General features: G+C 45.6%; 1 protein-coding gene across 1 annotated transcript; it reads right to left on the reverse strand.

Moving 5' to 3' along the window:
* Positions 1 to 545: 545 nt before the first annotated feature.
* LOC119391864 (THAP domain-containing protein 11-like) lies at positions 546 to 6,319 on the reverse strand. Its single transcript, XM_049415428.1, has 5 exons — positions 6,023 to 6,319; positions 5,880 to 5,936; positions 5,754 to 5,819; positions 4,527 to 4,583; positions 546 to 620 (listed from the first exon to the last, which is right to left on the reverse strand). Exons 1-5 carry the CDS (start codon positions 6,200 to 6,202, stop codon positions 546 to 548), a joined length of 435 nt encoding a protein of 144 aa, XP_049271385.1. The 5' UTR covers positions 6,203 to 6,319.
* Between the last annotated feature and the right edge of the window lie 12,277 nt (positions 6,320 to 18,596).

Consider the following 18,596-nt stretch of genomic DNA (forward strand, 5'->3'; position numbering starts at 1 on the left):
GATGCAGTCCCCAGTATGCGGCCTTCGGTGAACCGGCGTATCTGCCTGCAGACGACACGCTGGAAATCAAGACAAAACTACACCTTGAGGAGACCAAGAAGACTGCAGAGAACCAAAGAAATCACAGGGAGTCGCTTAAACGAGCGTTTGACAAGCGTCATAACAAGATCCCCAATATTACTCTAGGTGATCTAGTTTTGATACGGAAAGGCTATGGCAGTCATAGTGCAAAACTGTTGGGACCATTTAAGGTGACCAAAACGGCTAGAAAAGACGGAATACTTAAGACCATCGGCTACATAACGGAAGATGGTGTCATGGAAATAGCTGCCATCAGCAATGTAATTCCATACATCCAGCGGAGGGACAAAACAAAGCCAGGGAGAGTGTAGCGACTCAAAGACGACGAAGAACTGCTTTGTCTGGGGAACTGGGGAAAGAGAAAGAAGAAGAATAAAAATTTTCTGTCTCTGTCAGTGTTGGAATGTTACAACTGTGCTGCATGTTCTGCGCGGCCTAGAGCATTTTCTTGCAACCGCGTTGGACTAGAGCCACATATCCGCGAATGCCGTGCACGACTGGAATCCTCCTAAATCGAAGGCTGCTTTCGGGTCACTGTTCTACCGAAGAGGAAACTCATCGCTCAATTTATCCCCCGCAACCCTAGCATAACAACGACACGTCGTCACAAATTAAAAATCGGTACTATGTCTACATGCACTAACAGTTAAATTGGGCTGTTACCCTGGTTCCGGCACTGTCTCCTGCCACCCGGGGGTACGAGCACTTATGTGGGGATAAGCGCTCGGTTCATCCTAATATCCGCTTAAAAATGACTTGACTTGGCTTGAAGTGTGTAAATAGGTGGCGGCAGATTCACTGGGCTGGAAATTTTTGGGTGGGTTCGGTAGTGTGGTTACTATGGAGCTTCTCACTAACTTGTGAGAAATCCTATGGTGGTTTGTACTCCGTGGTAAGTGTTGGTTTTGACCGTGAGCTGTGTGTATTTGCGAGGACCGCCTCTGCCCGTGGGGACGTGGTCGCGTTGAGTAAGAGTGTTGTAGAAAGTGATTCATGTACAACTCTTTGCCGCTTTTGTTCCTGCGATGTCGCCGTGTTCAGTGGACGTTTATGAGCGGAGTGAGCTTCTCCGCGGTGCTTAGAAGGTAACGCCGATTTCCCGAAGTGCTGGCCGCGATATCTTTAATCAAGGATAACTAGCTGTACGAGCATGAAATAAGGGCCACGTGTTATGCGATTTGTGAATGTCTGTTTGGCGCACAACTAGTATTGTGGCATACGTGGATGTGTGATAAGTGCGTGTGTCGCGTGAGGATCGATGGCTGGTCAGTTGGACTGTCATTTGGACGAATCACTTGAACTAAAACTTTATTTAAGCTTCGTCTTGCATAATTGCGCGAGCCAGATATGGAATGCACAAGTTGCAAACGACAGGATATGATCAGGCGTTCACCCGACGTTATTGTCGGAGTGGCTTAATTGTACTGTCACCGATGATGACAACCGGTTTTCAAAGCAGTGCCTGTTTAGATAGGTGTATACAAATAAAACAGGAAATATAGCAAATAATTCATTGCTGGGAGCTTTGCCTACTTAAGTTCACGACACCTAAACGTCTTTGTAAAAGTCAACGTTGCCGCAACGCAGTTTTGTCTTGCGGCGAAGTGCACGCAGTGTATTGCGGTAAAGCGTGCATAGTACGCGCGCGTGTGTGTGTGTAAAATGGAGATGTAGCACTGCCATTAGGCCTTGTGCGTGTGCCTTAATTGCACACGCGTTGTCCCCTGTCTAATTAGTAGGGATGCGGCGGACAGCATCGCCGCCAACTTCAGCCTTTGTAACCAGGCCATATCAATTTACCCTGAAAAAAAAATTGTGGCAAGCGATTCGCAAGACAGTAAGCTTCTAGTTTATTGCAGAATTAATTCAAAATTGTTGCATGGCACCTTTAAAGAAGTGGAAAATACCTATACCTCACAAATATGCTCCGAAATGCAAATGATTATTAAGGAAATATATACTCAGGCTAGGTATAGGAGATGATCATCCATATTTCACAGATTTTTTTTCTTCAAAAGTAGTAGCTTATGGTTCACTTTATCAATTTCTTTCGAGTAATCAAGAAAAATACCTATTGAAGAATCATCTGAAATTACCTTTCAAGGAAGCAAGTTGAGCTTTGCGAGAAAATGATTTATGAAAACCATGCTGTGCCAGAACAGCAAGGTGGTTTCAGGAGACTTCTGGTGACCTGAGATGATATCACGTGTTCTAGCATTTTGCAGTGGCTGCTTGATGTCACCGCCCCGTTATAAATGGGACGCTCACAGCATCCATTCATCCAAGAGCACTGTTAGAGGAAAGTGTGAAAGGTATAAGGCGCGTTCATGTAGCCTCGGAAATGTTTGGCGATAGTTAAGTGGGCTAAACGCGCGCCAGCCATCGTCGCCGACCGAGAGGTCATGGGTTCAACTCCTATCGACGGAACGTTTTCTTATAGTTTTTTTTCTTTGCCATCTGATGGCGTTCATTTTGATGACGTACATCCGTGACAGAAATACGTCATGAAAGTCTTGGTGGACCCCGGCATAAATGTTTTTCAGCGTTGTAGTGCTGCTTCATGGCTGTGCGCTGCTATGTAAACATGTGATGACGTTTTGCTTCTCATTTCGTGGTGCCTGTTCGTAACAGTGTTCAGAGAGTGCAAAGCACTCTTAATATAAATTTCTGTTTTTTTTTTTTTGAAGCGCCGTGAGAAAGGGGGACAAGCAAGTGCGTAGACATTGTTCATGCTCACTTGCTTTTTTCAATGTTCGTCTAACTCAATACCAGCTTAAGGTTATGCGAACCTAAATTTTCAGAGCAGCTACACACAGGACGAGAAGTATGGTGCACCGGAAGTGATTTCCTCATTGCGAGATTTCATCGCCTATTTACAATACAGTCTTCCGCTAGGCATCTCTGCATCGCTAGCAGAGACTGCTAGCGATGCTTGGTGCAGACTGCGCTGCAGTGGTTGAGAAGCTTTGTGATTACTTAAGATCATTCTGTTGATATTATGCGCAGGACACGAATAGTAGGGGTGTGCGAATATTCGAAAGTTTCGAATATTCATCGAATATTACATTCGAAATATTCGTGTTCGATTCGAAAATCGTGTATTCGAAAAGTTTCGAATATTCGATAACTTCGAATATTCGAAAAATTCGTATATGCGATTCGATTATCATGCATAAAATAACTCGTCTTCCACATTTCTGCTGCGTTCGTATAGCTAAAAACGTTGCCGAGAGGAGCGATACACATCGTAAGTACACGGAGGCACGATATCTGCCTGCGACGAGCGTCCCAATACGTATGATTTATTGCTGGTGCATATCCGCCGTGCAGCGCTGTTGGCGATCATGTAACCGTACATTTTCAATATTATGCGGCCGTAACGTGCCGCACTACCACTCGTTCACTATGCGGGACCACTTCTGAAGAAAGACAGTGACCCATGTGACTGGTAGCGGACTGTAGGCACCTTCAGATACCCCACTCTGGCAAAGCTTTAACCATGTACCTCCCTATACCAGCCACTCCTGTTCCAAGCGATCGTGCCTTTTCAATGGCGGGGGGGGGGGGGGGGGGGCGGGTTGTCTCTGTTAGAAGGGAGCACCTGCTGCCTGATCGTGTGAAGCAACTCGTATTTCTTCATGATAACATCTAGTCATTACTTTCATTGTGCCGTGATATTTCCTTGTGTTGTGATGTGCATTGTGCTAGCCTGGACATTGTGTTCTGGAGATAGCAGTGTATGTTGTGTTGTCAGTCAGGCTATTAATGTTTTTTTTTTTCAAATAGCTACATGTTAAATAAAATATCGTTACCGTGGAGGCATTTTTTCTTTGATATTCGATATTCGATTCGATATTCGAAGGTGGATATTCGTATTCGATTCGTATTCGAAAAATTTGATATTCGCACACCCCTAAAAAAATACATCAGCGATAAATGAGTGCACTGAAGCAATCTCATTACTTGCAAGCTTTAAGTGCATATGAGTAGCTATCAGTATTAACCAACAGCCAGACATCATGGGACCACATCATTAAATAATTTGGTTGTTTGTGGTTGGAATGAGCTTGTAAGAGGATACTCTAGACCATAATGATATATGCAAGGGCATGTTTTTCTCATTTAAGCAGACTGCACCACGTGAAGAAGCTGTGAACGTGAAATACAATCGCAGCCATAGGTAGGCAAAAAAAAAAATAAGAGCTCACTCAGATACGCACAAAAAAAATATGGATCGAGGGCTCACTCAGGCTCACATTCATCAAAATATTTCTCAAACCACTCGAACTCAGACTCAATGAACATTTTGTAAACACAGCTCACTCGGACTCACAGCCCGATCTGAGGTGTAGTAAGTCTGCTCATGAGCTAGTTTGACGACCTATGCCCGTAGCTATCGTACTACAACCTAGGGTATTAGAAGGAAGTCCAACGCTTGCACTTACCAAAGAAGGCTTGCATAGATTGGGCACGTTCTCATCATTCTCAGTGTCGGAGAGAGGCTGTGCAGCAAAGGAGCATTCAAATAAATTAGTGTGGGCTGTAGGAACCCAGTGCACTGAAACAGTAAAAGTTCTGTAACCTTTATTGCATATTTAATCACAGCGAGAATGTAAGCTCGGTGCACCAGGTAAATCACTGCAGATGAAAATTGTCACACTGCACAACATCACTAGGAAGTGGTATGCCACATTCACAGTGGAGGTTATTGATCGTTAACACTAAATGAAGGCGTAACACTAAAACAGTAAGTGCTGCTCAAAGGCAAGTTCAAGCATGAACTCCATCCAAAAGAAGCTGGAGGGGCCCTTAGTACTGTTGGGCAATCTAAGCTCTTTTAGCAGGCATTCATCGTGATTGTTGATGCACTGTGTACGTAGATTAATAGTGCTTACAGTGCCTTAATACTGCGTATGCTGCGTGTAACTCTGTCTATGATGTTTGACAATATCCGTAGTACAGGACTGGGATATTCTGAGAGGACTTTAACCAGAAATGACCTTAATGAGTGTGGTTTTAATGAGTTCACATCATTCTAGAAAAAAAGAAGAAAAAAAAGCTGTGCAAGTTCTGATACCTTCAGGGGTAAAAAATCTGAGGCTGCGTAGAATATTTTCCGACTGATGGCACAGTGATATGCAAAACTAATTGCTGCGCTTTGGTCATTCTGTTAAGCTGCGCGGTTAGTCACAAAGCTTTGACTAATGTTGCACACAACTCTATCTCGTAGTTACCGTCGTTGAAAGGTGGAACACGTAGGTGAAAGCGAAACAGTTTCTTTTAATTACGAATTTTCACGAGGCCGTTAAACAGAGCTTTGGAATGCTGCATCAGTACATATTGAAATGCGTGTTACGCCAACGTGAAAGCTAGAGAGCCTTCGCCGTGCGGAAAGAAAACAGTAAAAGGAGGAGGCTTATGTCTTGTATGACTTCGCGATCGGACTGATTATTGATGTCACAAGCGTCTCGCAATTTTTCATCTAGGTTAAATTAATCTTGCAGCGCGAGCCATATGTGAACCCTGCATGCTCCACAGCGCAACGAAGACGCGTTAATTCAGCCCTGTCGCTTTTATATCCACGTGAGCGAGTGCTTGTTATTTCACCAGCCTCGCCATTTAGTGCATTGTTTGGGGTTTACGCCGGCCGTGACTGGATCGGAAACACTTACTGTGCCTTCACTTGCTTGCGCACTTGTCTCAGCCGAGTCCGAGAGGGCGTCATCATTCACACGCTTCTGTAAAAAGAAACATAGTTTGTCGTCCAACTCCGAGGAGTATGCAAAGCACACCCGTACCTTCTTTGATTTGGGAAGATATTCTTGCCTAACCAAGCGTCGCCGCCCCACAACAACCTGAAGAAGAAAAAATTCAGACTTCTAAAGAACAAATCCACTACACTCTTGTGAGTTATTAGGTAAAACATCAGCGATTTGCGTACCTTTCGTTGGTATCCCAGATGCAGCATGGGGACGTTGTTCTCGTCGGTTTTTTTTCCGCCAACGAAGTGCCGCGAACACAGGCGTGACGATGGCGACACACGGAAGTTTTTCCGATTTACCGACGCCACCCATTTCTTCTGCAATTCCGGCGACGACGGAAAGCGATACAGCGAGAACATGTCACACTTGCAGCCCTCGCGCGGCGTGCTGTGCTGCGGACACACAGTCACGCCTAAAATGTTCCTTTTCCGTTGATTGTTCGTGCACCCGTGCACGACACAGTGATGGCCAGACGATCGGTTCTTTGAATACGCACCATTTCCGGCCATTACAATCTCTTTTTATCGCAAAGAAGCGCCTAATTCACACACAACATCCAAGTGTAGCAAGCGTATAGATACAACATGCGCAGCCCAAAGCGCGATGGCAACACTGAAAACATACCCTCGACCCTAGCAGCGCACTGGTGCGAGCATGGGGCGAGGGTGCTCCTGTGAAAAGGTGTATAGCAGAGAGGAAAGGCCGCGCTCGTCTTGAAGGAGCATGAAAGAACTCAGTGGTGGGGAGGAGGGGGTTATGGCTCGCGCAGCAACTGCGAACTTTCATATTAAGGGCGCGCGCGCTATCTCGGCAGGCATTAGCAGACGGCTCGTATACCATTCTATACGTGCTGTGCTCTCAACGCGAAGAGACTGCGGTAAAAGTGCTTCTCTCCCTGGAACGTTTCCAGAGTTACGCGAGATCGGATACGAAACAGTTAGCTGCCAGTCTTACTTCATATAATATTACAATTTGTTGCTATCGCATTCATTTCTTCGTCCTTGCGGTGAAACTGTATATTTTGTGTGTGCGTTTCGAATAAAGGGCTCACGAATCTGATAGATAGAGGGACAAATGGACAGAGAGATTTATTTGCAGGGAGGCAGAGAGGTTGTCCTTAGCTACAGTTTGCTGTGGTCTGCTACTCTAGACATAGAAGGGTGATGGGGAAAGAAGAGCGTTAAGTGATTATGATAAGATATGGATGCGCGTGTGTACAGTGCGGTCCACTGTTATAGGAAACACGCGATCGCGTGGCCGCCGGCCCGCGTGGCGCAAACTGGCGGCGAGATTTGTAAACGCTGCGCACGCGCATAAAGGCGTAAGGGCCGCGTTTGCCGCTGTTCGTCTGCTACAATTGCACCCCTGCGCTTGGCGAGCGCTGGACAGCGCTTCCGTTTTTCAGCAGTGCGGTTCATGTAGCCGCCACTCTTTCTGCGCCTCGTCGGGTAATAAGCAGGCAAAAAAAAAATGTGTTGTTTGTTTGTTGCTCTGTTTTCTCGCCAGTTTTGATGCGATGCGATTTGCGGCCCCAGCGGCCAAATTTCGATTGGGGCCCCCAGCTGTGGAATTCTGTGAAAGTAATAACGAAGCCTGTCACTTGCGTAACCTAGTGTAAGTGCTAATTATGAGGGAAACTGCGAAAAAAAAAAACAACGTCGGCAAAGGGAGAACAGCAAAAGCACATGCGCTTGTGCTGTTCTGTTCTCCCTTTGTCGACGTTTTTTTTTTTTTTTTTTTTGCGCAGTTTACCTCATAATGCATTACCAACTAGCGCAAGTGCTCACCGATTAGTTAGTCGTAAGCTTTCCACATGCTGCTCGCACCAGCCGGCTGCTTTTTATAACAGACAACGAAATATATTCCCGATGCAGAGATCATAGCAAGCTTGTCCTTCCAACCGTAGAAATATAGAATTTCGCTAGCGCACGCCGAGCGCTGAGGCGAAGAAGTAGCAGACGACGCGGGACACGAACCGCCCTTGTGATTCTACGCGCATGCTCCGCGTTTCCAAATCTCGCCAGCAGTTAGCGCTGCGCGGACCGCTGGCCTAAAGTCCCTGGATATTTTTGGGAAAGTACCGTCTTTCTTTTAACCGAGCCGCCACGCCGAGCACCCTCCTCTCCCGCTCTTTCTTTTTCTTAACCGCGGTTCCGGCACTTCGCGGTTACCAACGCTGCGCGCGTTATCAGCGTGACATAGCATTATTGATAGGAAAGTGGCACGAGCCGGGTTATAGGGCCGGCGCCCGCACGGTGGCCGTTTGGGAGAGGATATAGATAAGGTTTGGACACTTGGGAGAGGAGGGTTGGACACTTTGGAGAGGATATGGAGGAGAGTGTCGCTACTTCCTATATATTAAGGGACTTTACGCTGGCCGCCTGCTCGCGTTTTCCCTCTAAGAGTGGACCGTACTGTACATGTCCGTCACGTAGGGGAGCAGCAGCGTCGTGCGTCTAATTCGGTGGCTTGAAAGAAGTATATGGCAACTCTCCTCGCGACAGCTGCGATGTTGGCGTAAGACCAAAGGATAGAGACGAAATACAATAATATGCACTCTAGTGTGGGAGGTTTGCGTGTGCGTGCGTGTGTGTGTGTGTGTTTAGAAAAAAAATATCCAGCTATAGCTCCACTTCGCGAACACCATCGAAACGGCAAAGCTGATGCCCCTCCTGCATCAGGCTATATCGTACTTCTATATGTTTCAAGTCATACCTTCACTGCCGCTTAGCTTCGGTCTCTTGCACGAATATCGCGGTTGGCCCGGCGACGACATGCCCGTTCCCGCGTCAGCTCTCGCTTACGCTCACGTCGTGCGCCTTCTTCCTCATGAGAAGTCGTCGCCATTATGAAAGTGCGAACTGACAGAGAACCAACGCACTTCTTTGCACTCCACCTATACATTCACTCACCTACTTCTCGTAAAACAGCCTGATTACTCCACTGAGCCTCACTCTCGCCCTTCTTGTAGCGCCTCTCATTGGTTCACGCTTTCCACAAGGCCCCACTCTTCGCCTTCCTAACGCGCAACTCATTGGTTTACCCGTCATGCTTCACCCTCAGCACTCTTGGCACTCCTCCCCTTTCCTACGGCATGGAACAGCCCTCCCTTTGCTACGGAGCTTCACTCTCGACACACTGCAATGCCACGTGATCACCGCTACGCCATCGCAAGGGAAGCTCGACGAAGAACAGCTGCGCCGTTAAAAAAATGGGACGATATAGACAACGAAGTACTCTGCTGGTGTGTTCAATTGCAGGGATCATTTTGTGTTTAGGAGAAAAGGTAAATGATTTGCGCCGTCTCTTATGGGACAACTGCACGTTTAGAAAAAAATGTTCGACAGCTTATACCCCTGTCACACTGGAGATGATAATGTCATTAGGTTCGAATGTCATTCGGTGCAACGAATGCCATCGATCCGTGATGGTGCTACACAGGAAAAAGTAATGTCATTCGTTCATCATACCTATGTCGATAATTCAGACAAAAAATGGCCGGAAAAGTTGAGGATGGTCATGTAGAGTTGTAGAAAAATGATGTTATTTATTTTAAAAGACATGTGGGAAGTCGCTTCACAAAAAAATAAACGTCTAAAATTTTGTATCGCATAATATCTGGCCACGATAAGCCAAGACGACGCTTAGCCAGTAGCAACATGAACACAAGCAACATGGCTGACATGGCAGTGCCGCTGAACAACGACGCTAAGCTGCAGCAAATAATTCATTTAGTTGCTTTCTACTTCGCGTTGCGAGAAAAGCGCATAAGACAGTCGAAGAGACTCATTGATCTTCAGATAGAAGTATCAAGACGCAGCCTGTTGGGTATGAATGTGAAACAAGGCGGAGTGCGTTCGCCTAAGGCATGCGCGGCGTGACGAAAAAAAAAAGATGTGCCACGTCTATTGAAGCTTTCCCCAACGCGAAGTGACACCCGTGGCAGTTTACGGTGCGACAGCACACACTCAGAAACCCAGAGCGTTCCACGTTTATTCGCTTTCAAAACGCAGTCTCACATGCGTCCATGCGGGAAAGCAGTTTGCAAAGGAACTCCGCAAAATAGTCTTCCCATAGCCTTATGAGAGCAAACGCCTCCGCCTGGATCCAGTGCGCTCGTGGACCTGATGCCATCGCTGCAGATAAACGTGCACACAGGCGTCTGTTTGTTTACACTACGACCAACAGCGCCGGCGGCCAGACGCCACTGAGTGGGAGAGTAAAGTGATTTTGCAGCAGCCTTTCGTACACCTGTTCTCGTTAAAATGAGAGATGCCTAAAAAAAAAAAGCAACATTAATAGCGAGTTTGTATGAATGCGTGTCAAATTGGGAATGCTGAATGCCACATTTTAAGTAGTCTCTGGGGTAGAGAGTATACATTCGGTTCGGCTGCGACGGCGAATGAGTTTTTCGAACTCATTGTCATTCCGTTGAGGAGATGAGAGACCTCAAAACAGCGAGGACTTGTAGGTTCTTGTCGTGGCAATCTGTGCTCTGCAAGTTCTGGATTTCTTGAAGCCAGTCCTTGCAAGCCTTTTTAACGCCTACTTTTAGACAACCGCAGAGGAAGCGATGTCAAATATTTCTCGCTTGTGACTGTCTGTGTGTGTGCGCTGAACACTGTGCGCGTATTACTTGTTCACTCTTTCCTCCTTGCTCTCTCTATTCTTTTTTTCTTCCCTTCCCCCTCCCCGTGTAGGGTAGCAAACCGGGTGCAACTTGGTTAACCTCCCTGCCTTTCCTTCGCTTTTATCTCTTTCTCGAACTCATTCGATTTCTTATTGCATTCGATTCTAATGACATTAAATATCACTGTGTAGCAGCCGCATAATGTCATTAGATGCGAATGTCATTCCATTCGAATGACATTAAAACGTCCAGTGTGGCAGGGGTATTATAGCACGTTATATTCTCAGATGGGAGAGTGTTAAGCTGTCCAGGTGCAGGTATAGGCGACCTAGCCATCACTGAATGGAATGACAGAAAATCGGACGGCTGCTGATGGAGCCAGAACGTTACATTTCCATCAGCGATTTCTTTTGTTTCAGCCTGACGAACAACACAGGTATCCGCGGCCTGTTTAACGGAATTACTGTGCCAGAATACAATTACTTTTCTATGCTAAGCACATGGGCCGGCTATTTTTCACAAGAGGCGCCAAATGTTATCTTAATCTTCTTACAGCGAGATAAACAAAAATGTGCTACTTTTTAAGTTTAGTCATATAGAACCTGCCGGCATAGGGAAGCTGCCGACGTGTGTCATAAGATTCGTGTTAATCCCACGTGCTGTTGCACGACCGCTGCAAAAAAAAAAAAACTGTGTTTTTTTATGTAGCCGCTGTGGCTGTGGGAATCATCAGAGAGCTTTAATATAGCCTACACTCTAAGAAAAAACCGAGTATTTGTGTATTATTTTAAGACGATAGTCTTTCTTGGGGAACTTAAACGCAGAAATTTTGGTCTGTCTTTCTGTCTGTCCTTCTGTCTGTCTTTCTGTTTGTCGGCACGTCCCTCGATTCAGCCACTCGGCCAAAGTTGAACCACTTGCCCAAGGGCCAGCCATCGTGAACGGCTAACTAGGTTCATACTTGTGTACATTGTTGATCAAAAAGCAAACATTACGCATATCTGAGGCGCAACATCACTAGGTAAGTATTAGGCGGTGTGTTCCTTTAACAGAAAATACATAGATACGCAATTTTAAAGACCTTGATGGTATGCGTTTAACGTTGAGACAGTAACGCGTTTATTAAAAGATTGCCACAGCTGAAGCGATCAGCGGTCCAAGCCGAGCAAGCGCGAGCGCCAACAACAACCGTCTTCGTCTTCTTCTTTCGCAGGCGTTCTTGTCTGCGCCCTACCATGTTACAAATCACTCCCCCGAGGAAAAGGAGCCGTCCTGGCGCCATAAGGAACAGGTACAACTGGTGGGTCATAATGCGGCTTCAGTCGATCGACGTGAACAGTCTCGCGGCCGCGACGACGGCGGTCCGTAGATGATTGAACAGGCTCAATCATATAGTTAACTGGGGATGCTTGACGTAGGACGCGGTAGGGGCCTTCGTACTTAGGCAGTAGCTTTGTGGAAAGGCCAGGAGCGGAGGAGGGAACGCGAAGCCACACCAACGTTACAGGCAAATACGACTGAGGAGGCAGGTTTTCGTCGTGACGGTCCTTCTGGCCCTACTCGCCCTACAATGTTACAACCCTAGTTTCTTAAGGTGCGCTGAAAATGCGAGTGCGCTGAAACTTGTCTTCCTCCGTGCCCTCTGCACAAGCTCATGTTGTGTTTCGGCTTCGGTTCGGTATTGCATTGTACGAATGACAGGGGGCGCCGCTCTGGCATTCCTGTTTTACCCAGGCGACGTGTAAGTAAGAGAGTTTGTGGAGAGTACTCGTTGAGTGCGGACGTTTCTTCTGCTTCGGCGCATCGCGCCAAACAGCGTGTTCGGGCTGGCCGGCGTCCCCACCGGTCGCGTTGGTCACCGCCGGTCTTCGCCTGCCGCTGAGCCGGGACTACCAGCCCGCAACACAGCACTCGTGTTTCCCGACGTATTTCCAGATGGCGTCCATATCTCACGCAGCGCCTCTTCTATCGTCTTTAGACGACATTTGCAGCGAAGCACGCAGATACGCGGCCAATTTTTTTGCCACACAGCTCTAACCGTCATCTCGGCTGCCAACATTTTCTTGCTTGAAAACCCGGATTTCGCTGCTTTCCTGTCAAGAATGCTATTCCGCGATGATAGCGCGCACGTCGTTGTGCCCGTTCATGACCGCGAAGTGCCGGGACCGCAGTGAGAATGCAAGGAAAGTACGGGAGGTGGATGACGATTATACAAGCCGTATGGCAGAAACACTCCCCAAATACTCGATTTTTTTCTTGGAGTGCACCCATGCCTTGGTGCGTTTTCTTCGTTGTGCTCGCGTAAGCGCGCCGTAGATGCTCCATATTATCCCTTGTCTGCAATAAACTCAGACGTGAGTGAACTGCGTTCGTCACTTCCCGAGAACAACGTGAACGGCTTTGATAGCGGCTCTGGTACGCACGAAACTTTAGAACTAAACTAGCGGCCGCAAGCCCTGCTCAAAGAGTTTGTTAGCGTACGACACGTGCGAAGTAGCGACCATGCAAGGCGACTGTGTACGAAAAGCTTTGGGTACTCTATTATAAATATGTGCAATATTATACCAGGCAGCCTACGATGAGCCGTTTATGCTGCATTATTAAGCGTTGAGCCAAGCGTCTTTCGTAAATTCCGACACAGGTATGTTTTGTCATTCGAGTAGCTGTGCGTGTGAAGCGAGCGCACTGCGCACTTTCACGACGCCGTGACGCCTACAAAGGCTAGGTTATAGTTATCACGACGGCAGTCTCGAGTGGGCGCAGACGTCGGTTATGTACATAGGACAGAATAAAATGTTTCGGTTCTCCGTTCCGAAGGGGTGACTTTCGAACAGAGTACAGCTGTCGCAGGGAACACTGCCACCTGTAGTGCAGACCTCGCACCTGGAAGGTGCATATTCAATAGATGAGACCTACGGCAAGGCGTCAACGTTGTGAAAGCGTGCCAAACGACAATGCGTCAGTTTGCACGCGTGAAGTTCGTATTGAAACGATCAGCGTTGTGGACACATCTCCCAGCGTTGTGGAAGCGCTTGCTTGCACGCGGATATTAAGGCGACTATGCTTTTGCGCAATAAGAGGCCTCATCGAACGCGGAAATTCATCGGCGTTCCGCGGCGTCGGCGCCAACACGAGTGATGCAAAAAATCATCATCACGTGATATCAGATGCCAAAATTTGTGACATTATCAATGTCGTTACCGTGACGTCACATTTTCGTAAATCCACATAATGACGTCATCACTGGACATAATCGCTTGGTCAAATGTGTGCCGATCACAGAGGCAGTGCAAAACCAGGCGAGGTGCCTCCCATCCTGGAGGCAGTGCAAAACCACGTTAGGTGCCGAAAGCTTTCGAACGGTGACGCGGCATGATCAATATATCGACTGAGAAGAAAAACTAACTGGCTTTCGCCTTTGAGTCGTCTTAGGGGAGTGCATAAGGGACCCTGCGAGTTTTTTTAACTGGACACTAAAGTTAAGCAATGAGTCAAGTTATACGGATGCATTATAATTTTTGAACTCTATTGTCTTTAATATCGCCGTCATATATTTATTGATAGAAGAGAAAATGAAGGTCAGGGAAATGAGGCCAATGAAGGCTCATTGTTAAATTTCGCGTTTAAATCTCAGGTCATCGTGACGTCACGGATTTGAAAGTCTTCTTTTGTATTATTGTCACATTGGCTCAACAAAATTTGCTGAAATTGGTACCTTTATACTACAGCCTGTTCAGGGGACAATGTGGTTGATTTTTACAGACTGAGAACAATGTAGGGCATAGCAAACGCCCTCAAAGTGTGCGGCGTCATAGCACGCTTCCGATTCCTGTAGTCTCATAACTACACCCCTGCGTCATGGATGTAAATATGAGAGCACCGTATTTATGATCAGAATGCTTGAAGTTCAAGTGCAGAAGCATCTTTATTTAGGTGAGCATTCCTTTGCAACGTCACCCATTCTCGAGCGGACAATACATGCGAGCGAGTGACCGGTGGCGCCGGATCTGCACCGAATTACTATTAGTAGATCGTCGCAAGCGCTACACGTAGGGCATGTAATTAGGACAGTGTGCAATAACAACTGCAGTTAATACGTCATTCAGTTCTATTTATCGACGTTAAAAAAGAAAATCTGAGAAAATTCACAATCTTTCAGACGATATCCCAAATTTTGTGCATCCCGCGAAAAGAAGAACATGTAAACGAAGGCAACACGACCAACGCGCTATCTCTCGTGCGGCAGCGAACACCGAATTTCCTCCTCGCTGCACCGTTACGCTAACGGGCCGCCCAGATTTATTTCCTTGATTGCTTCCATTTCCGTAAGTGTGTGCCATAAAAAAAAATCCGAGAGTCGTTAGCGGAGGCCCAAGGTGGCAAAGCGGTAACACAGCACTAAACATTACCTGATACGATGATTAGGCTTAAGTCTTCTGTGGTCTCAAGATGAAGGGCAGGCCATTTAGAGTACCACGAACTCTACTATGGGAGAGCTATATACCGATATCCCGATACTATAGAAATCAAAGTTCACGCAATCAGGTTTTTTGTGCTTGCAATAAAAGGCAGACAATTTAGATAGAGAAAGAGAGATTTATTTGGAGAAAGGCAGAGAGGTCGGCCTCAGCAAGATTTGCTGTAGCCTGCTACTGTACACATGCAACGGTGATGGGGAAAAAAAGAGGGTTTGTAAAGGCGTTTTTGAACGCTGGCGCACTTGTCGACCGGTAGCTTGATCAACGGCTTGATTCACGGACCCCGCGAGCGAACGGCGTCCACGAGCCGTGTATCTTTGCGTGTGTTAAGAGAGCGAGAATGGGCTTCTTTGAACTTCATTCACACCGGACCTGACGTAAGATAGGCAAGGAAGAGACGACAGAACTTTCTGGAAAAGAGTATTGACTGAATGTTTTCAGCTGGTGGACCAGCCTTCGTTAGAGTAATATTAAGTCGCGAACAAAGACGCCTGTACCAAAGGAGTACAGCATTTCCACGTACCATCTACTGTGGCGCCATTTCCTCCTAACAAACGTTCGACGAATCACGCAGGGCGCCAAGCAGCCTTACTTATATATATATATATATATATATATATATATATATATATATATATATATATATATATATATATATATATATATATATATATATATATGTCACTGCTGTAACTTTTTATCCCTGATGGTGCTACTGTACTGCGCTTGCTCGTCATGCCATCGACATTTCTTAGCCTTAGATAGGCTAAGTACGAATATACTTAGAAATACGTTTACCAAAAGTTGTAAACTCATAAACACGTCTGTTCCAAAATATAACCCATTCTTCCAGCGTACAGTGAGAAACAGCGACTATAGGCGTGAATAGGGAACACGAGAACACCATCTTGAACAACTCTCGTGTTTTTCACGTATGTTCATTTTTGCCGCGCACTCCGTAAGTAAGCACCATAAAAGAAGATTGGTTAACCAAAACAACATCGAAAATGGAACAATTTCCTCGGGGTTGACTGTATTTGTCTAGGGCATCCGTGGCTATCTCGGCAAAAGTCTCATATGACAACACACAAACACACACACACACACACACACACACACACACAAACACACAACGTTTACGACTGTCATTTCTGTATTCTGTCGAGTATGAGCCCCACAACCCACACTTTTTCGCTCAAACTACTGCATTACATTACATGGCAAGACATTGCACCACTGAACATACAACTTGACGTCCGCCCATCGGTACCTAAAAGTCACCCCATTCACCTAAAAAAATCACCCTATTTCATCTCCTGAACCTCTATCACTGTAGAAAAAGAGTCCATATAAATGTATGGTGCCTTTTTATAGTTCACACAAACAAGACACAATGTTATGTCATCTCGTAATTCCTGCCTAACCTGAGGATATTACAAAGTTGCCTGCCCGTAGCCCCCTCTCTTCCTGCTCGGGAGAATGGAAATATTGTGCCCGGGTCTCTTTACATAGCTATTTTTATTGTTCAGCTTATTAAGAATGCACACGTTATGCATAGCATCTAGTGCGACTCGCGCAACCAGCGTGATTTCAGGAACAAACATGCAGTATAACTTCGTCTACGTCTATGAATTATTATTGCATAAGGAACATCATTCAATATTTTATTACCCTTGCCTCCGTGTTAATTGCCTGTTTAAGCACGGTGTCTAGACCCACTTTCACACCTTCTTTTTCTTTGCCGAGCTCCCACGTGCACCCGCATTGGGTCATTCCACGCCAACTGTCCCAGTCGGGGCGCTCGACAAAAATCAATTTCCCTGAAAAAATCTGAGAAAATTACACACATATAGGCATTAGTTCTACAGTATTTTCCCAAAATATTTTGAGCGGCAAAAATTTTTCGGGCATGTGAGTGCCATTTGAACTTCTCAATATGGTGGAAAACCAGGTACGAAAGAAAAATTTGCTATAAAAGAACCGTTCCACGCGTTCATTCGAAACTTGCTTTTTTGTGTTTTTAGAGCATCGCGCTTTTATTTTAAGACAGTTGCTTAGAGTAGCTTTATATTTTTCACTCCTTGGCGCGTAGGTAAAATTGAAAAATTTGCTGCGTTTTCGGGAATTTTTTTACAAAAGAAGATTGTAGACCAAATATATCAATTATTTTCATAGAACTCACCATATAACGTACTCTCTCCCAAATTTTTTGGTTTGCCTGTGTGCGGCGCACAGGTTCCAAAATAAAATCCTGAACTTGGAAAAAACGCTACATTGGCCTATGTTCAGACATCTGTAGCACCCTAAGGTGGTCCAAGAAAAAATGAGCAGAAAAGCGCATACGATTGAGAATCATAACACCTTCGTCCGCAAAAAGTTTAATCGAAGTAGTTTTTGTTTTAGTCAAGAAAAATGTTTTTGAAGTTTAGTCCCACCATTGCATTATTTTGCTATGGGGGCAGCGCAAACCGACTGCATTTACTGCATAAACAAAAGAGGTAGTGTATTCGTAGCACATAGTTTACAGCTGCTTTTGTTAGTACTTTATAATGTATATTACATATCAAGGAGATGATAAACAGAGGTAAAATATAACAATACCATTGGCATAGATGCCGAAATTCCCCAATAGTGAATGACGTTACTTATTGCATTGTTTACACACACCAGAGGCGGCGGCGGTGGCGCCGGACAACTACACCACAAAAATAGGCTGTTGTGATCTCATAACAGCTGTAAAACAATGCATGTTACCAGACAGACAAATTCTACATTAACCAAAATCTGCTTCCTGCAACCATCCAAATAAGGATGTAAAAATAGCTTGGCATATCCCGTCCATAGTGCCGCGGACGACGGACGGAAGGCGTGAATACGCGGCGCGTTGTCACATCATGTGCCGTTCGTTGCGGAATACTTAGATGAACTCCGTTTGGATCCGCTATAAATGACCGCGCTCACGCTTCCTTTCTCCGGTTTACATGAACTTTGAGGCTTAACTTATTTTGACGCCAATTGATTCTCAGAGCCGCATGCAATAAGTAATGCGATTCATTATTGGGGAATTTAGGCATCTGAGCCAATGGTTTTGTTATATTTTCACCTCTGTTGATCATCTCCTTGATATGTAACATACATTATAAAGTACTAACAAAAGGAGCTGTAAACTATGTGCTACGAATACACTAACTCTTTTTTTTATGCCGTAAATTCAGTCGGTTTGCACTGCCCCCTTGCAAAATAATGCAATGGTGGGACTAAACTTCAAAAAATGTTTTCTTGACTAAAACAAAAACTACTTCAATTAAACTTTTTGTGGACGAAGATGTTATGATTCTCAATCGTATGCGTTTTTCTGCTTATTTTTTCTTGGACCACCTTAGGGTGCTACAGACGTCTGAACATAGGCCAATGTAGCGTTTTTTCCAAGTTCAGGATTTTATTTTAGAACCTGTGCGCCGCACACAGGCAAACCAAAAACTTTGGGCTATAGTACGTTTTATGGAAAGTTTTATAAAAATAATTTATGTATTTGGTCTACAATCTTCTTTTTGTAAAAAAATTCCCGAAAACGCAGCAAATCACTCAATTTTACCTACGCGCCAAGGAGTGAAAAATATAAAGTTACTCTAAGCAACTGCCTTA

The sequence above is a fragment of the Rhipicephalus sanguineus genome, chromosome 4 (genome assembly GCF_013339695.2).
Source record: "Rhipicephalus sanguineus isolate Rsan-2018 chromosome 4, BIME_Rsan_1.4, whole genome shotgun sequence".
NCBI lineage: Eukaryota > Metazoa > Arthropoda > Arachnida > Ixodida > Ixodidae > Rhipicephalus > Rhipicephalus sanguineus.

Coding starts and splice junctions, on each gene's coding strand:
- LOC119391864 (XM_049415428.1), bottom strand. CDS start 6,202: ATGTTCTCGCTGTATCGCTTTCCGTCGTCGCCGGAATTGCAGAAGAAA. Junction 5,820..5,879: donor ATCTTCCCAAATCAAAGAAG/GTACGGGTGTGC, acceptor TTCTTTTTACAG/AAGCGTGTGAATGATGACGC. Junction 621..4,526: donor ATCTATGCAAGCCTTCTTTG/GTAAGTGCAAGC, acceptor CCTCTTCGGTAG/AACAGTGACCCGAAAGCAGC.